The sequence below is a fragment of the Schistocerca serialis genome, chromosome 2, assembly GCF_023864345.2.
Source record: "Schistocerca serialis cubense isolate TAMUIC-IGC-003099 chromosome 2, iqSchSeri2.2, whole genome shotgun sequence".
In the NCBI taxonomy this organism is placed as follows: Eukaryota; Metazoa; Arthropoda; class Insecta; order Orthoptera; family Acrididae; genus Schistocerca; species Schistocerca serialis.
In genome coordinates this window covers 742,290,048-742,317,566 of record NC_064639.1, presented here as the reverse complement: position 1 = coordinate 742,317,566, position 27,519 = coordinate 742,290,048, and the positions used below count along the sequence as shown (strand labels likewise).

At 42.2% G+C, this 27,519-nt stretch overlaps 1 protein-coding gene across 3 annotated transcripts in view; it reads left to right on the top strand.

The window, feature by feature from the left end:
* LOC126457943 (uncharacterized) overlaps positions 1-27,519 on the top strand; it is a 113,450-nt gene that overhangs the window by 24,994 nt on the left and 60,937 nt on the right. For 2 of the 3 annotated variants that reach the window (XM_050094672.1, XM_050094670.1), the window contains exons 4-5: positions 10,655-10,927; positions 21,015-21,410. In XM_050094672.1, the coding sequence (XP_049950629.1) occupies positions 10,655-10,927; positions 21,015-21,410 (669 nt within the window). The remainder of the gene's footprint in view (positions 1-10,654; positions 10,928-21,014; positions 21,411-27,519) is intronic. The other variant, XM_050094671.1, reaches the window with a different exon arrangement.

The window sequence follows — 27,519 nt, the reverse complement described above, 5'->3', positions numbered from 1 at the left end:
CCGATGACATCGTAATTCTGTCAGAGACAGCAAAGGATCTGGAAGAGCAGTTGAACGGAATGGACAGTGTCTTGAAAGGAGGATATTAGATGAACATCAACAAAAGAAAAACGACGGATAATGGAATGTAGTCGAATTAAATCGGGTGATGCTGAGGGAATTAGATAAGGAAATGAGACACTTAAAGTAGTAGATGAGGCTTACTATTTGGGGAGCAAAATAACTGATGATGGTCGAAGTAGAGAGGATATAAAACGTAGATTGGCAATGGCAAGGGAAACATTTCTCGATAAGAGAAATTTGTTAACATCGAGTATAGAGTTAAGTGTCAGGAAGTCGTTTCTGAAAGTATTTCTATGGAGTATAGCCATCATGTATGGAAGTGAAACGTGGACGATAAATAGTTTAGACATGAAGAGAATAGAAGCTTTCTAAACGTGGTGCTACAGATGAATGATGAAGATTAGATGGATAGATCACATAATTAATGACCAGGTATTGAACAGAATTGGGGAAAAGAGAAGTTTGTGGCACAACTTGACTAGAAGTAGGGATCGGTTGGTAGGACAGATTTTGAGTCGTCAAGGGATCACCAATTTAGTACTGGAGTGCACCGTTGAGGGTAAAAATCGTAGGTGGAGTACAAGAGGTGAATACTCTAAGCAGATTCAGAAGGATATATGTTGCAGAAGGGAGATGAAGAAGCTTGCACTGGATAGAATAGCATGGAGAGCTGCACAATCCAGTCTCTGGGTTGAAGTTCTCAACAACTACTATATCGTCACTCAATATATTGTCTTGTAACATAACCTATCGGATTGTAACATACCTTATACTTTAAAATATTACAGTATATTGTCCATTAGTGTTGCAAGTTGCTTCGCATTGCATATACATTTCGCACTGTCACGACAGAAGCTGTAAACTGACATGTCAAATGTAAAATTACTATGCACAAGCATAAACATAAGAGTATTGCTCAGATTACGAGTGTACATGTTCACCACCAGCTGGCGACAGACAGAAAGTGGTGGAAACGCAACGAGTTCCATGTCTGTCCACCAGCTACTGTGCTCGTTGACACGGTTATCATCTTTTACACAGTATAAAGCATAGGTGCATAACTCCATGTAATTATTAATGCATTATTAAGAACCATTTTATTTACGTGGACATTGTTGTTGTTGTTGTTGTTGTGTTCTTCAGTCGTGAGACTGGTTTGATGCAGCTCTCCATGCTACTCTGTCCTGTGCAAGCTTCTTCATCTCCCAGTACTTTCTGCAACCTACATCCTTCTGAATCTGCTCAGTGTATTCAACTCTTGGTCTCCCTCTGCAATTTTTACCCTCAGATGCTAAATTTGTGATCCCTTGATGCCTCAAAACATGTCCTACCAACCGGTCCCTTCTTTTTGTCAAATTGTGCCACACACTCCTCTTCTCCCCAATTCTATTCAATACCTCCTCAATAGTTATGTGATCTACCCATCTAACCTTCAGCATTCTTCTGTAGCACCACATTTCTAAAGCTTTTATTCTCTTCTTGTCCAAACTATTTATCGTCCATGTTTCACTTCCATACGTGGCTACACTCCATACAAATACTTTCAGAAACGACTTCCTGACACTTAAATCTATACTCAATGTTAACAAATTTCTCTTCTTCAGAAACGCTTTCCTTGCCATTGCCACTCTACATTTTATATCGTCTCTACTTCGACCATCATCAGTTATTTTACTCCCTAAATAGCAAAATTCTTTTACTACATTAAGTGTCTCATTTCCTAATCTAATTCCCTCAGCATCACCCGATTTAGTTTGACTACATTCCATTATCGTCGTTTTGCTTTTGTTGATCTTCATCTTAAATCCTCCTTTCAAGGCACTGTCCATTCCGTTCAACTTCTCTTCCAAGTCCTTTGCTATCTCTGGCAGAATTACAATGTCATCGGCGAACCTCAAGGTTTTTATTTGTTCTCCATAAATTCTAATACCTACTCCAATTTTTTCTTTTGTTTCCTTTACTGCTTGATCAATATACAGATTGAATAACATTGGGGATAGCCTACAACCCTGTCTCACTCCCTTCCCAACCACTGCTTCCCTTTCATGGCCCTCGACTCTTATAACTGCCATCTGGTTTCTGTACAAATTGTAAATAGCCTTTCACTCCCTGTATTTTACCCCTGCCACCTTCAGAATTTGAAAGAGGGTATTCCAGTTAACATTGTCAAAAGCTTTCTCTAAGTCTACAAATGCTAGAAACGTAGGTTTGACTTTTCTTAATCTTTCTTCTAAGATAAGTCGTAAGGTTTGTATTGCCTCACGTGTTCCAACATTTCTACGGAATCCAAACTGATCGAAATCTGAGAAATATAGAAACTGAATGTATAATTAAATTATATAACCTTGTGAAATTTTGCAGGATAACTATATTTATGACATATACTAAGGAATGAAGAAATAATTACGCTTGCAGTATGTTAAGTGTAGACGAGAACCTAAAAATAAAGTTTTCTTCAAGTTTGTATATTAGTAGTATGGTGTAATTTGTTTCATGTTTATAACATACATCTGAATACCCATAGTTAAATTTCGAATATGTCATCATAATAGCTATAGAGAATATTCTTTTTTTTTTTTAGATTTTGAAAAGCAGTACATTACACACAATTTTATAAACATATCTATACAAAAAATTGTAACGAAACTGATATTATGGGGGGGGGGGGGGGGTGATGTTGAGGGTATTAGAGTAGGATTGGTTGGTTGGTTTTGGGGAAGGAGACCAGACAGCGTGGTCATCGGTCTCATCGGATTAGGGAAGCATGGGGAAGGAAGTCGGCCGTGCCTTTTCAGAGGAACCATCCCGGCATTTGCCTGGAGTGATTTAGGGAAATCACGGAAAACCTAAATCAGGATGGCCGGACGCGGGATTGAACCGTCGTCCTCCCGAATGCGAGTCCAGTGTCGAACCACTGCGCCACCTCGCTCGGTTTGATATTATGTAGAAATATTTTATATTAGTATTGTTATACAGATGTAATTAATGAATAGGAAACACATTGTGCAATACACAACTGTAACGGTAAGTTTAATTACGGACGATCCAATTCGGTCTATTCTCAGACCATCATCTGGTTCAAAAACCATCTCAGCTTTGCATCTGCGTAATTATAGTACCAGTAATCAGATGTACAATATTCCATCTTTGCTGTTATCTGTGCCCTTTTCCCCTGATAGCCGTTAATTAAAGGCTATGAGGTTTTAGTGCATAATGCAGTTCATAATATGATACACTGATGCGCAAAAAAATGGCGCTGAGCACTATGGGACTTAACATCTGAGGTCATGAGTCCCCTAGAACTTAGAACGACTTAAACCTAACTAACCTAAGGACATCACACACATCCAAGCCCGAGGCAGGATTCGAACCTGCGATCGTAGCGGTCACGCGGTTCCAGACTGAAGTGCCTAGAACCGCTCGGCCATACCGGCCGGCGATGCGCCGAAGAAACGGTTATATGCATGCGTATTCGAATACAGAGATACGTAAACAGGCAGAATACGGCGCTACGGTCGGCAACGGCTATATAAGACAACAAGTGTCTGTCGCAGTTGTTAGATCAGTTACTGCTACAATGTCACGTTATACAGATTTAAGTGAGTTTGAACGTGGTGTTTTAATTGGCGCACGAGTGATGGGACACAGCATCTGCGCGGTAACGATAAAGTGTAGATTCCCCCGTACGACCATTTCACGAGCGTACCTTGAATATCAAGAATTCGGTAAAACTTCTAATCTCCGATATCCCCCGGCGACTATTTCACGAGTGAACCATGAATATCAAGAATCCGGTGAAACTTCAAATCCCCGACATCGCTGCGGCCGGTAAAAGATCCTGCAAGAACAGGACCAGCGACAACTGAAGAGAATCGTTCAACGTGACAGAAGTGCAACCCTTCCGCTAATTATTGCAGATTTCAATGCTGGGTCATCAACAAGTGGCAGTGTGCGTACCATTCAACGAAACATCATCGATATGGGCTTTCGAAGCCGTCGGCTCACTCGTGTACCCTTGATGAGGACTTGCTTGAGCCCGTCAACACCGACATTGGACTGCTGATGACTGGAAACATGTTGCCTGGTCGGACGAATCCCCTTTCAAAATGTATCGACCGATGGACGTGTAAGGGTACGAACACAACCTCATGAATCCATAGACTGCACGTCAGCAGGGGACTGTTCAAGCTGGTGGAGGCTCTGTAATAGTGGGGGGTGTGTGCAGTTGGAGTGATATGGGACCCCTGATACGTCTATATATGGCTCTGACAGATGACACATACGTAAACATACTGAGTGAGATTTAATTCTGCAGGGAAGTGTGCGCTGATATGAAACTTCCTGGTAGATTAAGACTGTGTGCCGGACCGAGACTCGAACTCGGGACCTTTGCCTTTCGCGGGCAAGAGCTCTAGCAACTGAGCTACCCAAGCACGACGCACACCCCGTCCTCACAGCCTTACTTCTGCCAGTACCTAGTTTCCTACCTTCCAAACTTTACAGAAGCCCTTCTGCAAGAAGAGCTTCTGTAAAGAGCTTCTGTAAAGTTTGGAAGGTAGGAAACTAGGTACTAGCAGAAGTAAGGCTGTGAGGACGGGGTGTGCGTCGTGCTTGCGTAGCTCAGTTGGTAGAGCACTTGTCCGCGAAAGGCAAAGGTCTCGAGTTCGAGTCTCGGTCCGGCACACAGTTTTAATCTGCCAGGAAGTTTCACGTAAAGATCCTGTCCGATCGCCTGCATCCATTCATGTCCATTGTGCATACCGACGGACTCGGGCATTTTCTAACAGAACAATGCGACACCTCACACGTTCACAATTGCTCCAGGAACACTCTTCTGAATCTAAATACTTCCACTGGCCACCAAACTCTCCAGACATGAACATTATTGAGGATATCTGAGGTGCCTTGCAACGTGCTGTTCAGAAGAGATCTCCACCCCCTAGTACTCTTACGGATTTATGGACAGCCCTGCTGGATTCATGGTGTCAGTTACCTCCAGCACTATTTCAGACGTCGTGTTGTGGCATATCTGCGTACTTGTGGGAGCTCTACACGATATTAGGCAGCCGCGCGGAGTGGTCGCGTGGTTATAGGCGCTATGTCACTGGTTGCGCGGCCCCTCCCACAGGAGGTTCTATTCCTCCCTCAGGCGTGGGTGTGTGTGTGTGTATGTGTGTGTGTGTGTGTGTGTGTGTGTGTGTGTTGTTCTTAGCGTAAGGTAATTTAAGTAGTGTGTAAGTCTAGGGACCGATTACTTCAGCAGTTTGGTCCCTTAGGAATTCACACACATTTGAACATTTGATATTAGGGAGGTGTACCAGTTTCTTAATAATTTCAGGCATAGTAATAGGATTTTAATCTACATTGCAACATTGAATACATCGCCCGATGTCTAGATTACTAAGTTGAATTGCTTTCCAATAGCAATCTCTTAAGTCCACCTAGACCTTGTGCAACGTATTCACATATAGTGAGAAACACAGGTGTGCTACATAAATCATTAAGACCCTTCTTTGAACATGATGATTTCTTTTGCATGTAAGACGTAAATGAAAAGACCAGTCGTATGTTTCTCTTGATTTAAATTATATCGATAGACGACCTCTGACACATCTACTACCCTATAGTTTTTTGAAAAATATGCCGTAATTATTTGGAATTATTGACTTCGATATATTACATGTATTAAACGGTCTGGAAATTTTGTAATGAAGGACAACGTAATCTTTTGAAGGATTACATTGTTCTTAATATTTCTCCTGTATTTCGATGTACTACTTAGGTTTATGTTATTTTCTGTGTAAATTCTGGGCGAACATCATTTTAATTTTTCTGTTTTTATGAGATATGTCTTGATGATTGTCGTTCAACTCAACACACGCGCGCACTGAATAACGTAGAAATCGGGTGACGAATGCGATTTAGATGAACATCGTGTTATTATGGTTACAGTAATATAAGACTCGTTACTGTTTTTTAATGTCGATCTGTTTATGATATTTTGTGTTTAGAACGATTGTTAAGTAAAAAAAACATATATTGTCTAGCCATTATACTGAGGAAACCCGAAACATAGCTACGGGCATTCATACGTTAATTACAAACACGACACAGATTACACCATAATACTGATATCCAAACTTGAAGATAACTTCATTTTAAGTTCTTGTCTACATTTAACATAGTGGGAGCTCAATAATTTCTTCGTTCCAAATGTATGTCATAAACACCATTGCCCTGCAAAATTTCTTAAAATTATATACTTTAATTACACATAGAGTTTCTATATTTCTCTGATTTGGATTATATGTCAACTTAAATAAAAATAATTTTTAAGAATGTATTTACAATTATATGGAATTTTGTACTTATGCTTTATACTGTGTACAAAATGATAAACCGGTGAAGCACCGCAACTACCGGTCAACCATCTGGTGAACAGACTTGGCGGTCGCTGTGTTTACACCACTTCTGTCACTCGCCAGTTGGCGGTGAACATGAACACTTATAGTCAGTACAATACGGCTATGTTTATGTCTGTATAGATATTTTACATTCGACATGCCGTTCTGTAGTGATATTCATGATAATGGGAAGTGTATATGCAATGTGAGTGACTTGCCACACTGGTGAACAAAATGTTGTAATATTTTAAAGCAAAAAGTGTGTTATAATTCCATAGGTTGTATTACACGACAATTTATTTAGTTACTACATAATGATCCCAAGATCCTTTTAGTTCCTGTTCATCTTCTTGCAGATCCGATTATGACAGCGCAGTTCTGTCAAAAACAATCATCCAATAAAATGCTTTTTTAGTGATCTCGGCTTGTGAAGTTGCAGATCGTCCCCATACTGACAATGGCGTTATTGGGACTTAATGGCCTGTTACCTTTTCGACCGTGCCGGGGTCTTCGTGTTCAAGTCCAAATTATTGGCACACATTCTTTATTGATGCTAACTTCCATATGCCCTTCAGTTGGTGAGCACACTGCGTTAAGCTTCGTTACTGCAGTTCTTGACGACACCTTTCTACAACTGTAGTTAAAATGAGAAGACGTTGAATCAAATTTCCCCTTTGACAGATTAAATTAAACTGAGCACTAAAAACGCACTCATTTGAAAGTACTTGACACCTTGACGGTAATATATGTAGCTATATTTCTGTGGATCAGATGTCGAGAAAAGCAATAGCAACCTGTAAACACTGACATTACTAGAACGTCGTGTTTCATCAAATATTAGTTGTTTTGCTACTTGGGAACTGAAGGTTATAGAGCCGCTGTACTTACTAAGATATCATCAATTTGTTTCTCTCAGGGTTAGCGCTCGGTATATGGGACTTATGCACGATTAAACATGATAAGTGCAAAGTAATAACAAAATCTACGAACTATTGTCACTTTACACAAATATGCATTTTAAACTTTTAGGAAACATCTCATTGGCCGTAAATGAAAGACTACGTTGTGTTTTTCGGGCTTCATGAGTGCACTAAGTTCGTAAGCACACCACGACCCATAAGAAATCACCCTAACACCCTAAAACACCCCCTCTAGCCTTGATAATGGTGGCAGTTCGATGAGAAAGAGAGTCTCCAAGTTTTCTCAGATAAGCCATAGCCAGATGAGGGCACCGACTGATGATTTGATCAAGCAGAGCTAACGAACTGCGGAGAGGTTTCATTTTCCATTTCAAACAGTCCCCCATACTTTCAATGTGATTCATTCACGGAGTGGACGTGGGCACGCCGATATACGATAACCCGTTTCTTCCATTCTTTCACACCTGCACGTCGACTCACTCTTCCGTAACACCGAGTGACGGATATGTACACTACAATGACGTACGTCAGAGGTGGAGGATCGCACGAACGCCTAGTAACAGTTCTGCACTATCTACAGTGCTCCAAAGCGATCAGAGTGAACTACGAAGGCGTGGGCCTGGCATGTCTCCCTTAATCATGATACATGATAAATACAGACAGCTCTATGCGAAGATAGACAAAGGGGGAGCGTATTTTGGTACTACGTTTTCCGTCAAAAAATTGTGTGTGAAATCGTATGGGACTTGACTGCTAAGGTCATCAGTCGCTAAGCTTACACACTACTAACCTAAATTATCCTAAGGACAAACACACACACCCATGCCCGAGGGAGGACTCGAACCTCCGCCGGGACCAGCTGCGCAGTCCACGACTGCAGCGTCCGAGACCGCTCGGCTAAGCCCGCGCGGAGTTTTCTGTCACATTGCTTTTTTTTTTCTACGCTAACAGTCACAGATTGGCTGCTGGGTTTTGTTTTTTTTGTGCTGATATTCAAGGAAGTGGCGCAGAAATATTGATTGTTGTTGTTATAAATTATTGTTGCTGATTCTGTTATTGTTATACATTGATGTTGCTGTAGTTGTTATTGCTTCTACAGTAACCTGCTGCAGACAGGAGCTTCACAGCTAGTGTTCTCTTCATCGATGATGCCTCATCGAGGGTGTGATGAATGTTCACAACCTGCACACGTGAGCGGATGTGAGCCCAGATGCTACACGTATGCATGCCTCAAAACGAAAATTTGCCCCTAACGTGTGGTCTGGCGTCGATGGAGACTGTTCAATTGGGCCGTACATTCTCCCGCACTGACTTAATGGTCGTACTTATCTCGTATTACTGTGAGAGGCTTTGTCGGACATACTGAATGATGTTCTGCATCCACATCTGCATCTACCTGGATACTCTGTAAATCACATTTAAGTGCTTGGCAGAGGGTTCATCGAACCACCATCACAATTCTCTGTTATTCCAATTTCGTATAGTGCGCGGAAAGAACGAACATCTAAATCTTTTCGAACGAGCTCTGATTTCCCTTACTTTGCCATGGTGATCGTTTCTCCCTATGTAGGTAGGCGTCAGCAAAATATTTTCGCTTTCGGAGAAAGTTGGTGACCGGAATTTCGTGAGAAGATTCCTCCGCAACGAAAAACACCTTTGTTTTAATGATGTCCATCCCTAACCCTGTATCATTTCAGTGACACTCTCTCACCTATTTCGTGATAATACAAAACGTGCTGCACTTCTTTGTACTTTTCGATGCACTCCGTCAATCCTATACGATAAGGACCCCACAAAGTGCAGCAGTATTCTAAAAGCGGACGGGCAAGCGTAGTGTAGGCAGTCTCTTTAGTAGATCTATTACATTTTCTAAGTGTCCTTCCAATAAAACGCAGTCTTTGGTTAGCCTTCCTAATAACATTTTCTGTGTGTTCCTTGCAATTTAAGTTGTTTGTATTTGTAATTCGTAGCTATTTAGTAGAATTTATGGCCTTTAGATTTAACTGATTTATCGTGTAACCGAAGTTTAACGGATTCCTGTTAGCACTTATGTGAATGACCTCACACTTTTCATTATTTAGGGTCAATTGCCAATTTTCGCAGCATACAGATATCTTTTCTAAATCGTTTTGCAATTTGTTTTGATCTTCTGATCACTTCATTAGTCGATAAACGATAGCGTCATCCGCAAACAACCTAAGAGTGTTGCTCAGATTGTCTCCCACATCGTTTATATAAATAAGGAACAGTAAAGGGCCTATAACACTATCTCCAGGGACGCCAGGAATCACTTCTGTTTTACTCGATGACTTTCCGTCAATTACGAAGTGTGACCTCTCTGACAGCAAACTACGAAGCCAGTGCCATAACTGAGACGATATTCCATAAGCACGCAGTTCTACTACAACCCGCTTGTGTTCGATTTGAGCACGACGAAGCCGCCACGCATTTCAGCAGACAAGTGAATGCACAATTGTAATCAACATTTCCCGGCCGCTGGACTGGTCACGGTGGGGCAGTCTGATGGCCACTACGATCACCCATCTGACCTAATCGATCTTTTCTTTTGGCGGTATCTGAAGGACCTTGTGTATGAAATACCTGTTACATCGCTGGAGGACGTAGTGGGCAGAATGTGCCAGAAAGATGTGTTCTAGATACACCAAGTATCTTTGAGAGGGTGCACCTTTCAATGCAGCATCCATGTCAGTTCTGGACAAAACGTAGAACATTTCCTGTAGTGGGCAACCATTTGTATCATGAGACCAAATAGCTGCAACGACATTTAGTAGTTCCAGACGACCTTTGCGATCCACAGTTTCTGTGCAATTACTGATCATTATTATTCTTACTGTATGCCCGATGTGACATGGCTGTTTGTGAACGTTTTTTTTAATCACCCTGTACTGAAAATTATATTTCTCGCTTGCTTGTGCAGAATATGTCGGTAACCATCACCGTCAATCGTGGCAACTCCCTACGAATGGAATAAAAATTCACTGAATAACTCGCTGCGATCACGTTTAATGCCTCAATTGGTTACGGTATTCACAGCAGAGTGCTGAGAACACTACTGAACACTCGTTGGCTATCGGGGAAAGCGTGACGTAGATGCGCGGAAGTCTAAATTTCACCGCCATCGTTCGTGACTCCACCTGTAGAACCGGCTATTGTATTTGCGGTTTCATTGTGGTGTTGATGAAATGGAGAATGTTGTTATTGTTTCTAGTAGAGTTGATGGTAACCACAACGATGTGATGTTCGCAGCAGGGCGTGACAGCGGCCTGCCAGCTCGGAGACGCGACAACGAAGGCTTCCTGTTCCTGCCTCCACGCTCAATGGTCAGGTTTTCCCGAGCCTGCCAGTCGTGGCACCAGGCCCGCTACGCCTGCGAGGCTTTCGACGCCACCTTGTTCGTGTCTGTCGACGAAGAGAGTGTCAATCTGCTCACAAAGAGCCCCTTTAAAGAGCGTTACGTCGACCAGTATTTCATCGGACTCACTGATGTGCTTTCAGAAGGAATCTTCGTGGACATAGAAGGTATGTCTTTTTCCAATCTCCTTTTCAGAGCCTTATATTTGGCTTTAGAATATTTGAATCGCCACATGCTAACTTCAGTTAGGAAATACCATACATGGAGTTAAGCTCATTGACGTGATACTGTAGAATAACTCCGTCTTTTAATATTTGCCGGCCGAAGTGGCCGTGCGGTTAAAGGCGCTGCAGTCTGGAACCGCAAGACCGCTACGGTCGCAGGTTCGAATCCTGCCTCGGGCATGGATGTTTGTGATGTCCTTAGGTTAGTTAGGTTTAACTAGTTCTAAGTTCTAGGGGACTAATGACCTCAGCAGTTGAGTCCCATAGTGCTCAGAGCCATTTTTTTTTAATATTTAAAGCCCCTCAGTCAGGTGCTTGGTTATGGTAGGAAAGATGTTACAGGACTCATGTTACTGCAAACAATACGGTATATTGTCAAATAGGAGACAATCAGTCAGTTATAATAGGCCGTATCAGTTTATTTATTTATTTATTTATTGTTCCGTGGGACCACATTAAGGAGAAGTCTCCATGGTCATGGAACGAGTCAATACATGAAATTATAACACGATAGTGGAAACAGATAAAATGAAATATAAGAAACATATTCAGGCGACAATTCGTAAGTTTAAATAAAGAAAATCAACAAGATAACACTGTAGTTTGCTTAATTTTTCAGCTCTTCCAGGAGCTCCTCGACAGAATAGAAGGAGTAAGCCATGAGGAAACTCTTCTGTATGGACTTAAAAGTGTTTGGGCTACTGCTAAGATTTTTGAGTTCTTGTGGTAGCTTATTGAAAATGGATGCAGCAGAATATTGCACTCCTTTCTGCACAAGAGTCAAGGAAGTGCATTCCACATGCAGATTCGATTTCTGCCTAGCATTAACTGAGTGAAAATTGCTAATTCTTGGGAATAAGCTAACATTGCTAACAACAAACGACATTAAAGAAAATATATACTGTGAGGGCAATGTCAGAATTCCCAGACTATTGAACAGGGGTCGACAAGAGGTTCTCGAACTTACACCCCATATAGCTCGAAAAGCCCGTTTTCGAGCCAAAACTACCCTTTTTGAAACAGAAGAACTACCCCAAAAAATAATACCGTATGACATAAGCGTATGAAAATATGATAAGTAGATTACTTTTCCTGTTGAACTGTCACTTATTTCAGATACTGTTCTAATGGTAAATAAAGCAGCATTCAGTTTCTGAACAAGATCCTCAACATGGGCTTTCCACAACAGCTTACTGTCTATCCGAACGCCTAAGAACTTGAACTGATCCGTCTCGCTTATAAAATATGCCCATTCTATCTGATAAAAATATCGGTTCTTGTTGAATTGTGAGTTAGAAACTGTAAAAACTGAGTCTTACTGTGATTTAGCATCAAATTATTTTCCACAAGCCACGAACTTATTTCATGAACTACATGCTGTTTCAGTATTACACACAAGATCCTTCACTGCCAAGTTGGTGTCATCAGCAAGCAGAAATATTTTTGAATCACCTGTAATACTAGAAGGCATATCATTTATATAAATAAGAAACAGCAGTGGCTCCAACACCGACCCTTGGGGAACGCCCCACTTAACAGATCCCCATTGGGACTGAACATCACTACCACTCTCAATATTGCGGAGAATTACCTTCTGCTTTCTGTTCTTAAAGTAAGAGGCGAACCAGTCGTAAGCTACTCCCCTTACTCCATAATGGTCCAACTTCTGCAGCAACATTTTGTGATCATCACAGTCAAAAGCCTTCGTTAAATCAACCTTTTATTTAATCCGTCCAAAACCTTACAGAGAAAAGAGAATATAGCATTTTCAGTTGTTAAACCAATTCTAAAAGCAAACTGTACATTTGACAGCAAATTATGTGAATTTAAATGCTCCAGTAACCTTGTATATACAACCCTCTCTATAACTTTAGCAAACATCGATGGCATAGAAATAGGTCTATAATTGTCAACATTATCCCTGTCTCCCTTTTTATAAAGTGGCTTCACTACCGAGTACTTTAATCGGTCAGGAAACCGACCACTCCTAAAGGAAGAGTTACAGATATGGCTGAGTACTGGGCTAACATACATACAACAATATTTCAGTATTCTGCTAGATACCCCGTCATATCCATGAGAGTTCTTGGTCTTTAGTGATTTAATTATTAACTCAATCTCCCTCTTGTCAGTATCATGGAGGAGCGTTTCAGGTAACAGTCTCGGAACACTTTCTTCTACGAGCGCTATATGATTCCCTGTTGGGACTAGGTTTCTATTTAGTTCACCTGCTATATTCAGAAAGTGATTATTAAATACTGTACATATATGCGACTTATCAGTAACACGGACATTCCCACTACGCACTGATTCTATATCCTCTACCTGTCTCTGCAGACCAGCCACTTCCTTTACGTCTGACCATATGGTTTTAATTTTATCCTGAGACTTAGCTATTCTATCTGCATACCACATACTTTTTGCCTTCCCAATAACTTTTTTAAGCACCTTACGATACTGTTTGTAATGTGCTGCTGCATTTAGATTGTGACAGTTTCTAACGTATTCATATAATTGCCACATTGTTCTACAAGATATTCATATCCCTTTAGTCAGCCACCCAGGCTGCCAGTTTGTGCTAGTGCCCTGTTTCGAACGTTGTAACGGAAAGCAACTTTCAAAGAGCACGAGAAAAGTCTTGAGGAAAGCATTATATATATCGTCTACTGTATCAGCACTATAAACATCTTGCCACTCTTGTTCCTTGATAAGGTTTACAAAGGTCTCTACAGCAACTGGATCAGCTTTCCTAAAAAGTTGATAACTATATTTAACATGTGTTGCAGCACAAAAATCTTTTACAGTTAAAATTTGTGCATCATGATCTGAAAGGCCATTCAACTTTTTGCTAACAGAATGCCCTTCTAGTAATGAGGAATCACCAAAAATTTTGTTTGTGGTTGTTCTACTGCTCCCTTGCACTGTCGTTGGAAAGAATACGGTTTGTATAAGATTATATGAATTAAGGAGGTCAACCAGCATCCTTTTCCTTGCACAATCACGTATACAATTAATTGTATTTCCTATGAAGTGAACCAAGAACTTCCTCTAGCTTTCGAAAAAATCGGAGTCTGGGGATCTATAAATAACAACAGTAAGAAGTTTAGCTCCACTAAATTAACCACATCTGCATAACATTCAAACACCTTTTCAGTGCAGTACTTTGAAACATCTATTGACTCAAATGGGATACCGTTTTTCACATGCATGGCTACTCCCCCACACCGCAAAGAGCTCCTAGAAAAGCTGCCAGCCAACCTGTATCCTGGTAAAGGAAGCCTCTGAATTATCTCCTTATTTAAGAGGTGTTCAGATATACCAATAATTTCAGAGTCAACATCTATAAGCAGTTCACTAACTTTATCTCTAATACCTTGTACATTTTGATGAAATATACTAATTCCCTCATTAATCAGATACTTAAGCTTTGTCGAAAGTGGTTTCATTGTTAGGGAGACTTCCCTTAAGCAGGAATACCTATCAGCTCACTTCAATCTAAAAAAGGTACAGCTCTAACACCCACCACTACCGGAAGTTTCCCATGAGTGATCCCACCGCCCCCACCTATGCTGTCACCTATAAGCTTTGCCAACCTCCCATTTCCATACCTTTTGAGGTGCAGGCCATGTCTAGTGAAACCCGTCCTGCTGATAGACTCCACCGACACCACTGAAATGTGACTCATGCCTTCTGTCATCAGCGCACCTTCAAGTCTCGTGTTATTACGCCTGACGGCTGTATTAAGATGAGGCCGATCGTGACGCTGAAACAGTTCCACGAAATGCACATTCGTGTTGCCAATATGAGTGGCTATCTTTTCCAGGTCACCATCTATGTCATACTCCCCATCCCTGTCAATACTATTACCAGCCCCACCCACAATCACTACCTGATCCTCTTTAGTAAAATCCCTACATAACCCCCCTATGTTAACAGTCACCTGAGCCAATCCTGCATTAGGCTTCACAACGCTGGTGACCTATTACTCACTCCCCAACACTTCCTGCAACTGCTGGCCTACACCTCTACCATGAGAACTACCTAACAGCAGAACCTTATTCTTTCTCTTAGACTCTGCAACTGTCCTAGCCACCGTAACTGCTGAGGTCTGCTGCATACTTCCTACATCTACAGCTACTAGAGATTCCTCTCCACTAGACTCTGACAGTTGGTCACATCTATTGCAAACACCAATAGTAAAACTATCTGAAAATCTACTTCTCCTAGCAGATCTCTTGCCAACAGCGAGCTCCCATTTCCCAACCTCATTCTCCCTCCTCATCCTATCTAGCTCCTCCTGTGCGTTTTTCAACTGCACCTGAAGGGCACAGATCTTACACTCCTGCTCCTCTATCAACTTACTCTTGCTACATAACCTGCAGTTCCAGGAGAGGATCTCACCAGAATGTCCACTGGCTTCCCCACTGCATTCTCCCCCCCCCCCCCCCCCCGTGAAAATACTTCGAACAAGTTTCACACCGCAATCCACTACTCACGAACCTACGGCCAAGCCTACACTTGTCACTCATGGTAAAATTTTACAGTTAATGAAACAAGAAAATAACTTTATCTAAGTTCCGCTACAACAATAAGAAGATGTTAAAAACTGACTACAATAATCACAAACTTGCTCTACAAGGGAAGTAACTACTATTATTGACAGTATTAATCAACAACAAATGAGAATATAACAAAATACTAACACAGAAAGAAAATCAAACGTCTTATGACACAGTAACGAAACTGAAAGCAGTTCCCAAAAATTTCTTCTGAAATTATTCCACCAGAAAACACCGAGAACACCGGTTGAAGACTACAAAGTTCCTAAATAAACCACTATACACAAACAATTAGTTAGTAATTAGCTTTCGATGCGCCGCTACAGCTGCAACTGGTGAGAGCGGAATGTAAACACGGGTGAGTGGTTAAGTTGCTCGATACGAAACACTCACAAATATCGGGCCACAACACAAGAAAGGCAAACGTGAATGAAGAGACCACTAATAAGTCACATATATAGTAAATATTATCACAAAAACCGTTAAAATATGCATCTGAAACCTAAAAATATATGAAAACTTAGAGAGCGATCTCACACGCAGTCACGCGCTTCTGACGTCACACCAAAAAGGTCCAAAGAAAGACTTAAATAATTATCGTCCAGTTTCTTTACTGTCATTTTTTTCCAAATTATTCGGAAAAGTAATGTACTCAGGAGACTTCTCTTAAATAGAAACACTTTACTTAGCATATCATAATTGGGATTCGAAAAGGATTGCTCGACTGGGAATGTTATGTATACATTCATCTGCCAAATATTGCAAGCTTCAAAATAATTAAAAATTGCCAGCTGATACTCTTCGCAATCTTTTCAAGGAGTTTAATTGTGTATATCATGTTACACTCTTATAAAAATTGAACGTTAATGTAATTAATGCCTCTATGCACAACTCGTTTGAATCGTACTTATAGAATGTATAAAGATCTGATGAATAATATGCACATTTTTGGAAGGGTACTATATTTCATTGACTGGGGTGAAATCACGAAAGGAGGACCCTCAGGGCTCAGTTTTGGGTCCAATCGGTCACACACAAACTAGAGGTTTATTATGAGATTAGTATCGTCTGCAGTTTCACCAATTCTGCTTGATGGATGGTAAGTTTTTGAAGGTCATTCTCTCTCTCTCTCTCTCTCTCTCTCTCTCTCTCTCTCTCTCTCTCACTCACACACACACACACACACACACACACACACATATATATATATATATATATATATATATATATATATATATATATAGAGAGAGAGAGAGAGAGAGAGAGAGAGAGAGAGAGAGACAGAGAGAGAGATTGCTATGAGTGTGCGTGTGTGTGTGAGAGAGAGAGTGAGGGAGAGAGAAAGAGAGAGAGAGAGACTGACCTTCAAAAACTTACCGTCCAACAAGCAGAACTGGCACAATTGGAGCAACAGAAGAGAATCTTAATGGTGTTCGTGAAGGAATTATGAAGTGATCCTTAGAAAATGGACTGCCAGCTAGATTTTGAAAAAGAAAGCACGCTCTATTCAGTTCTGTAAACAAATAGTTATACCAAAAATTGATGTAGAAGGCAGTAGTCAGTAAATAAGGTAGAATGCTTCAAATTTTTGGATGTACATATTGATGAAAAACTTGAACAGGACTTACATTACCGAGTTTTTCAAACAGTTAAGTTCAGCTACTTTAGCTCCTAGTAAAGCTGTTACTTTTGGAACGAAACTGATTAACAGCCTCACATATTGTTGATATTTCCACTGAATAATGTCTTATGGAATATTATTCCGGGGTAACTCATCACTTACAAAGAAAGTACTGATTGCACACAAGTGGGCAATAAGAATAAAATGTGGTGTTCACCCATTATGCAGGTACCTCTTCAAGGAGTTAGGCATTTTAACTGCAATTCCCAATACGTATGAAAATCGCCATAAACAGTCCACAAGAACAGAAATGTACATACCGAAAATACTATAGGAAAAAATTACCTTTATTACTTATTATTAAAAGTGTCCGCGTCTCAGAAAAATAGTTCAGTGTGTAGGAGAACAAACGTTTCATCGTTATCCCAATAACATAACATGTCCGATAGGTAGCAAAGCAAGTTTTAAATGTAAACTGAAATCATTTCTAGTTAATAACTGCTTGTGTTTCATGGATGAATTTCTGTTTACTAGGGGAAACCCGTGGAAAAAAATCCTCGTTTTTAAATGGAGCTGCATGAATAGGACTAAAAAGTAATGTATTCATTGATGTTAACACTAAACGTAAATACGTATCCTGTAACTAAGTCATTGCACATCATTTCGACAAAAGGATCGTTCAAACGATAAGTGGAACTTGTAGGTAACTAACTAACTTATCCCCCTGCCCTGAGGTAACCTTCCAGTTTTTCTTAGCTCACGGCCGAATTCACCAACGTCTGTTTTAGGTTAAGCACATCTTAAAATATTGCTGACCCTGTAACTATTTTTGTTTGTTACTGAGCATAAACATTACATTCTTGGGTACTTCTTAACGTCGGTCGATGGTTTTTGATTTGGCTTTTACCTGATAGATTAAGACGTGATTTTATGAAATTACGGCTGAAAACCGCGCACTGTACGTATATTTGTTAGGGCCAGCAAGTGGCTCGCGGGCCGTAGTTTGACGACCAGTGATGTAAGTATACTGCCTCAGAAAAAAAGAGACCTCCCGTAAGAGATGGTCGAATGCCTACGTAAATTTGTACACGTACACACCATCGTCGGGTATGTAAATGTCTACATATGACATTCTGTGGGATACGTAGCCACCGAGCGCATTAGTATTGTTCGTGTTGAGTGCTCTTAATAGGCCTAGTGAGACGTGAACAGCGTTAGACATTGATCGATTACTGTGAAGGACACGGAGACGCCACACACATATGTGAGACAGCATAATCAGCACTTGACAAGAAGGGGACTCCATTTGGCCAGCTGGTCGAATCGTGCAATATACAGATTTGCGGGGCATTTCGATGTGTGATTGTCCAGACGTGGGACTGCATGCGAACGCAAGATGAGACATATTTGCCAAGTTTCCGGTCGGCCACGAGGGAAGGTCGTCGTGTTTTGCTCACAGCACATCGTAACCCCACCAGACGTGTGCCTGCCACCCGACAACAAGTAGTGGATTCTCTGCAACATTCTGTGTCATCGCGCACCATTAGTTGGGGGGAAGCAGCAGCCTAACTCTGGGAGTGAGGAACTGTGGAGAAACTGTAGAGAAATGTAGACACTGGAACACTTTCAACAAATAACTGAGGACACAGGCTGCAAGTGACACTGTGATGTGAAAGAGAGGAATTCGTGGAGAACCGCATCGGACAAGTCAGAAGAGTGATCATCTCCCCCTCCCAATACAAAAGAAAATTGTATTAAAAATTTTGATGATCATACTAACACATTAAAGTGCCAAAGAAACTGGTACAGGCATGCGTATTCAAATACAGGGACATGTAAACAGGCAGAATAGGGCGCTACGGTACGCAACGCCTGTGTAAGGCAAGTAGTGTCTGGCGCAGTTGTTGGATCGGTTACTGCTGCTGCAGTGGCAGGTTATCAAGATGTGAGTGAGTCTGAAAGTGGTCTAATTGCCTGCAATGAAGTGGGGCTTTTCCCGTACGACCATTTCACTAATGTACCGTGAATATCAGGAATCCGGTAAAATTTCAAATCTTCGACATCGCTGCGGCTGGAAAAGGATCCTGCAAGAACGGGACCAACGACGACTGAAAAGAATCGTTCAACATGACAGAAGTGCTACCCTTCTGCAAATTGCTGCAGATTTCAATGCTGGGCCATCATCAACAAGTGTCAGCGTGAAACCAATTCAACGAAACATCTTCAATATGAACTTACAGAGCCGAAAGCCCACTCTGTACGCTTGATAACTACACGACGCAAAGTCTTACGCCTCGCCAGGTCTCATCAACACCGACATTGAACTCTTGATGACTGGTAACGTGTTGCCTGGTAGGACGAGTCTCGTTTCATATTGTATCAAACGGATGAACGTTTACGCGAATGAAGACAATCTCATTATCGATGGACCCAGCATGTTATCAGGGGACTGTTCAAGCTGGTGGAGCCTCTGTAATGGTATGGGGCGTGTGCAGTTGGTGTGGTATGGGACCCCTGATATGTCTCATTACGACTCTAGCAGGTGACACGTACGTAAACATCCTGTCTGATCACCTGCATCAGCCGGCCGCTGTGGTCGAGCGGTTCTAGGCGTTACAGTCCGGAACCGCGCTGCTTCTAGGGTCGCAGGTTCGAATCCCACCTCGGTCTTGGGTGTATGTGACGTTCTTAGGTTAGTTAGGTTTAAGTAGTTCTAAGTATAGGAGACTGATGACCTCAGACGTCAAGTCCCATAGTACTTAGAGCCATTTCAACCATTTCACCTGCATCCATTCATGACCATTGTGCATTCCGACGAACTTAGGCAGTTCCAGCAGAACAATGCGACACACTACACGTCCAGAATTGCTACAGAGTGGCTCCAGGAACACTCTTCTGTGTTTAAAGACTTCCGCTGGTCACCAAATTTCCCACACATAAAGATTACTGAGCATATCTTGGATGCCTTGCAATGTGGTCTTCAGAAGAGGTCTCCACCCCCTCGTACTCTTACGTATTTGTGGACGGTCCTGCAGGATTCATGGTGTCAATTCCCTCCAGTATTACTTCATACGTTAATCGAGTCCTTGCCACGTGGTGCTGAGTGCTATCGGGGGCCATAAACGATATTAGGCAGATGTATCAGTTTCTTTGGCTCTTCAGGGTATATACTTCGTGATGTAACACTTACTTGGTGAAAATTTTCTAAAGTCAAGACCACACAAATACTCTTATTTCTTTATTTACAACAACCGGATTTGACAGGCTTTGCTCCCATCTTCATGTCTTCAATAATTTTCGTTTTATGTTGAGTTATAACCTCATGCTAGGTTATCATGTTACTGGATGATATGTAGCTGATTATACAAAGATTTGTCATAAATAAAATATTTAAAATCGAAAAGCACCATGTGTGCTGGCCATTTCCATGTACGCAGCGCCCACAGATAACTGTTACGTCATAAAAACCACAGTACACCGTAAAATGCACAGTAGCACATCTGTTTGCATTAGCTGGACATGTTCTAATCGCTGTAGATCCACCTTAAACAGTTAGTTAGGTAATTTTGTACGTTTTTATATTAAAAACTAAAAACCCGCCTGGATTGCGAAAAAAGCACCTAGTGTTAAGTGTTAACCCATATTTCGGGGTAGATAACTACACCTTCTTCAGAACAACAATAAAACCCACAAGTGCCTAAAAAGACCTTTGTCAATGATTAAAAGAGCGCCATAGCTATACATTTATAAACGAAAAAGAAAAGGAAAACACAAACAGTACATATGTAGAAAGTCAAAACCACTAAAATGCCGGTTTTAACGGAATCTGTCGTCGTGCCTTCCTGAGCAGGGCATCCAGCGCATTACCTGAACTGGAGCAGCGGTGAGCCGAACGACGTGGGGGGTAAAGAAAACTGCGTGACGCTGAACGCCAAAGGCCAGATGAACGACCTGGGCTGCGACGTGGACGCGCCGTTCCTGTGCGAGCGCCGGCTGCGCTCGGCGCCGCCCCCCGGCTACACGCTGCTGCCCGCGGCGGGCTCCTTCGTACGGCTCGGCGACGCCGGGGACCTGCGGGCGCGCGCCGCGGCCGCCTCCGCCTGCGCCGCCCAGGGGGCGCGCCTCTTCGTGCCGGACACCGCGGCCGCCACCGAGGCGCTGCTGCGCCACGTGCCCGTCGACGCCGGCCAAATGCTGGTCGGCCTCTCCGACGCACACACCGAGGGAGTCTTCGTCACTGATGCGGGTAAGCGTCGGCGAAACTTAACACACCTCTGAATGGGTCTGATCAAAAGTTCTCCGGCACAAGTCAGTTGGCATTAATGTGGGTTGTGTCCTTCCTTTGCCTTTAAGATGTCTCGAACTCTGTTAGGGCACTTTCAGTCACCTGTGTGATGTCTGTGTAGGAGTGTTACTTATCCTTTCTCGAGAGCCGAACCAGAGATGGTTGGACGCTTGTGTCTGGAGCGAAGTCTAGTTTTTGACTCACCCCAAACGAGGTTCATTGGGTTCAGGTCAGGACTCTGGACAGGGCAGACCATCTGAGGGATGTTCTTGTGCACAAACCATTTCCCAGCATATGGTGATTTGTGACATGCCATCATGATCTACGAAACCCTTCTCTACTGTAGGTAGTACACAATGCTGAAAAATTTGTTGATATCCTTCCGCTAACAGCGCAATAAAAATGATGATGATGATGTTGGTTTGTTGGGTGCACAACATCGTGGTCAGAGACTCCCGTACAACTTCCAGATATTGCTATTTCCAGTGTTGCCACTTCCCGAAATGATGATTTAACGCAATAAAGAGACAACACCCCAACCACACCCCCATACCGTAACACCATCTCATTAGTACTTCACTGTTGGCCCTCGCTACATATCATGGCAGGCTATGTTCTCCAGTCATTCGAAAAACCGATACCCTTCCACGTGATTGCCACAGTGTATGGCATGAATCATCACTCCAAGTCACTTGTCACCAGTCATACACAGCCTAAAGACGTCGCTCTTTACACCACATCAAGTGTCGACTAAAACAGACTAGAGCAATGTGAGGTATATAAAAAGCTACACGACCATCCTACCAAGTTCTTTGTAAGTCGCTACAGACTATCATTTCACTAGCTGTACTGTTAGTAGCACTCAGGAATTCACCTGTGATTCCTTCCACTGACTTCACGCGATTTTCTACAGCTTCCTTCTGCAGTTCTCGACGGTCCACGTCCGTCTGGATATGAGGTCTGCTTCGTCGGGGTTCAGCTCTGGTTGCTTCCTTGCGTTTCGACTTCACAATCACATCACAGACAGCCGACTTGGGCAGCTTTACAAGCATTCAAATATCTCTGATGAATTCGTTACTGAGGTGACGTCCGATGACTAGCCCAAATTCGAAGTTGCTGAGCTCTCTTGACCGACGCGTTCTGCTGTTACTGCTTGTCTACTGACAGCAAAATACCCCCGCCTCTGACATCTACTGCACTACATCGGACTATGCAGATACTTAGAACCAGAGAGTGTACATCTTTCATACACATTATGTGATCAAAAGTACCCGGACACCCCCAAAAACATACGTTTTTCGTATTAGGTGCATTTTGATGCCACCTGTTGCCACGTCCTCCATACCAGATACCTCAGTAGTCATTAGAAACCGTGAGAGAGCAGAATGGGGCGCTTCGCGGAACTCGCAGACTTCGGACGTCGTAAAGTGATTGGGAGTCACCTGTGTCATACGTCTGTACGTAAGATTTCCATAGTCCTAAACATCCCTAGCTCCACTATTTACGATGTGACAGTGAAGTGGAAACGTGAAGGGACTCGTACAGCACAAAAGCGTACAGGCCGAACTCGCCTGTTGACTGACAGAGAACGCCGACAGTTGAACAGGGTCGTATAGTGTAATAGGTAGATTTCTATCCAGACCATCACACAAGAATTCGAAAGTACATCAGGATCCACTGCAAGTACTATGATAGCTACGCGGGAGGCGAGAAAACTTGGATTTCGTGGTCGAGGAGCTGCCCATAAGCCACATATCACGCCAGTAAATGCCAAACGATGCCTCGCTTGGTGTGAGGAGTGTAAACATTGGACGATTGAACAGTGGAAAAACGTTGTGTGGAATGATGAATCACTGTTCACAATGTGGCGATCCGATGGCAGGGTGCGGGTATGGCATATGCCTGCGTGTGTTGTGCCAACAGTAAATTTCAGAGGTGATGATGTTATGGTATGGTCGTGTTTTTCATGGAGGGGTCTAGCACCCCTTGTTTTGCGTGACACTATCATAGCACAGGCTACATAGATGTTTTAAGCACCTTCTTGCTTCCCACTGTTGAAGAGCAATTCGGGAATGGCGATTGCATCTTTCAACAAGATCGAGCACCTGTTCATAATGCATGGCCTGTGGCCGAGTGATTACACCACAATAATAACCCTGTAATGGACTGGCCTAAATAGAGCCCTGACCTGAATCCCATAGAACACCTTTGTGATGTTTTGGAACGCCGACTTTGTGCGAGGGCTCACCGACCGACATCGATACCTCTCCTCAGCGCAACACTCCGTGAAGAATGGGCACCCATTCCCCAATAAACCTTCCAGCACCTGACTGAACGTAGGCCTGCGAGAGTTGAAGCTGGCATCAAGGTTACGGTTAAGGTTAAGATTAAGGATTCCAGCATTAACGATGGAGGGCGCCTCGAACTTTTAAGCCATTTTCAGGCAGGTGTCCGGATACTTTTGATCACATAGTGTAGTCAAGACTTTGTTGTACCACTGACTGCTGTATATTACGAGAACTAATGTGGAAAAGAGAAACCAGAAGGCACTTAGGAAAAACTGCGAAGCAGTAATGTAAGATTTGTCTAAAAAATAAGTTCAATATATCCTTAAAGAACAAAAATAAATGTACAAACGTTTAGTACTCTTCAAAGTAGCACCATTGGGCGTCAATACACTTTTTCCAACGATCCTGCCAGCTTTGATAGGCTCCCCTGGAACACGATGACGGGAACTTCCTTCATACACCTCGTCACTGCGGCTTCGCGGCATCTACCGTCCCAAAATGACGGCACTTTAACCTTCTCTTTATTCAGGGACACACAAAAAGAATTCCGCTGGTGCCACATCGGAACTGTATGATGGCTGGGGCAGCGTTTCCATACAGTGCCTGGCCAGGAACTCGCTAACAATGGAGGCGATGTGGACTTGCCACTTTCCACTGCCTGACGTGAAGCCCCCGGTTTCGGAGCCTTTCAACGATTTCCAAGTGAAACTGTCTGTTGACTGTTGGTCACTGTGACACAAATTTCAATTGGACAATGCTTGCCTTCTTTTGGTTTCGGAAAAGCCTTCGTGTGCCACTATGCATTTTGTTTTTTTTTATTTAAGGGCATGTCGGTGTTCAGTGAATCGTGGCGTTCGATTTCCCTGATACATTATTCGAACAAAGGTACTCACTACGAACAATTTCCACTGGTAAATAGCCAGCAGACAACCGGTAAGTAACGTGTTGCTTCCCAAGACCACTGACCAACTTTTCCCTCGCCAGTCGCAACACTGCAGTCATCCAGGTTGGCAGAAAAATAATCATTCAACTTACATTCCAGAAACACTCTGTGTATAAAATAAGCCGTAACTGTGGAACAGCAATATATAAAATAAGCCATTTGATAGCTCTTCCTGGTTAATGGCCTTCTCTACACTTCAACTGACGTTGTTATTATTGTTGTGGTCTTCAGCCCACGCTGACACTTTTAATAATAAGTAATAAAGGTAATTTTTTCCTATAGTATTTTCGGTATGTACATTGCTGTTCTTGTGGACTGTTTATGGCGATTTTCATATGTATTGGGACGTTGCAGTTAAAATGCCTAACTCCTTGAAGAGGTACCTGCATAACGGGTGAACACCACATTTTATTCTTATTGCCCACTTTTGTGCAATCAGTACTTTCTTTGAAAGTGATGAGTTACCCCGGAATAATATTCCATAAGACATTATTGAGTGGAAATATCAACAATATGTGAGGCTGTTAATCAGTTTCGTTCCAAAAGTAACAGCTTTACTAAGAGCTAAAGTAGCTGAACTTAACTGTTTGAAAAACTCGGTAATGTAAGTCCTGTTCAAGTTTTTCATCAATATGTACATCCAAAAATTTGAAGCATTCTACCTTATTTACTGACTACTGCCTTCTACATCAATTTTTGGTATAACTATTTGTTTACAGAACTGAATAGAGCGTGCTTTCTTTTTCAAAATCTAGCTGGCAGTCCATTTTCTAAGGATCACTTCATAATTCCTTCGCGAACACCATTAAGAATCTCTTCTGTTGCTCCAATTGTGCCAGTTCTGCTTGTTGGACGGTAAGTTTTTGAAGGTCAGTCTCTCTCTCTCTCTCTTTCTCTCTCCCTCACTCTCTCTCTCTCTCACACACACGCGCACACACACACACGCACACTCATAGCAATCTCTCTCTCTCTCTCTCTCTCTCTCTCTCCACGCTTCTCTATCCTGTGCAAGCCTCTTCATCTCCGAGTAACTACTGCAACCTACATCCTTTTGAATCTGCTTACTGTATTCATCTCTTGGCCTCTCTCTGCCATTTTTACCCTCCACGCTTCCCTCCAGTACCAAATTGATGATCCCTTGATGCCTCAGAATGTGCCGACCAACCGATTCCATCTTCTAGTCAAGTTGTGCCACAAATTTCTCTTCTCCCATACTCTACTCAGTACCTCCTCATTAGTTACGTGTTACACTCATCTAATCTTGAGCATTCTTCTGTAGCACCAAATTTCAAAAGCTTCTATTCTCTTTTCGTCTAAACTGTTTATCGTCCGTGTTTCACTTCCATACGTGGCTACACTCCGTACAAATACTTTCAGAAAGGACTTACTGACATTTATATCTATACTCAATGTTAACAAATATCTCTTCTTCAGAAACGCTTTTCCTGCCATTGCCAGTCTACATCTTATATCCTCCCTACTTCGACCATCATCAGTTATTTTGCTTCCCAAATAGAAAACTCGTCTGCTACTTTAAGAGCCTCATTTCCTAATCAGATTCCCTCGGCATCACCTGGTTTCATTCGAATACATTCCATTATCCTCGTTTTGCTTTTGTTGATGTTCGTCTTATATCCTCTTTTCGAGACACTGCCCGTTCCGTTCAACTGCTCTGCCAAGCCCTTTGCTGTTTCCGACAGAATTACAATGTCATCACCAAACCTCGAACTTTTTATTTCTTCTCCCTGGACTTTAATTCCCACTCCAAACTTTTCTTTTCTTTCCTTTGCTGCTTGCTCAGTATACAGACCGAATAACATCGGAGGTAGGCTACAACCCTCTCTCATTTCCTTCTTAACTGTTGCTTGCCTTTCGTGCCCTTCACCTACATCTACATCTACGTGATTACTCTGCTATTCACAAAAAAATGAACCACCTCCAAGCTGTCTTTCTACCGTTCTACTCTCTAACGGCACGCGGGAAAAACTAGAACTTAAATTTTTCCGTGCGAGCCCTAATTTATCTTATTTTATCGTGATTAACATTATTTCCTATGTAAGTGGGTGTCAACAGAACGTTTTCGCAACCGGAGAAGAAAACTAGTGATTGAAATTTCACAAGATGATCCCGTGTTAACGAAAAATGCCTTTGTTTTCATGATGGCCACTCTAATTCATGTATCATGTCTGTGGAACTATCTCCCCTATTTCGCGATAATACAAAACGAGCTGTCCTTCTTTGATCTTTTTGGATGTCATCCGTCAGTCCACCTGATGTGGATCCCACACTGCACAGCAATACTCCAGAATATGGCGAACTAGCGTGGTGTAAGCAGTTTCTTTAGTAGACCCGTTGCACCTTCTAAGTGTTCTGCAAATGAATCGCAGTCTTGGGTTTGCTCTACCCACACCATCATCTATGTGGTCGTTCCAATTTAGGTTGTGTATAATTGTAATCCCTAAGTACTTAGTTCAATTTACACCCTTCAGATTTGTGTAACTTGTCGCGCAATCGAAATTTAGCGTATCTCTTTTAGTACATGTAATTAAGTTCACACTTTCAATTCAGGTTCAATTGTCACTTTTTGCACCATATAGTTAACTTATCTCAATGATTTTTGCAATTAGTTTTGGTCATCTGATGACTTTGCAAGACAGCAAATAACAGGGTTACTCATATTGTCTCCTGTGTCGTTAATATAGATGAGGAACAATAGAGGGCCTGTAAGACTTGCTTGGGGTACGCCAGATATTACTTATGTTTTACTCCATGACTTTCCGTCTCTTACTATTAACTGTGACATTTCTGAAAGGAAATCATGAATCAAGTCGCACAACTG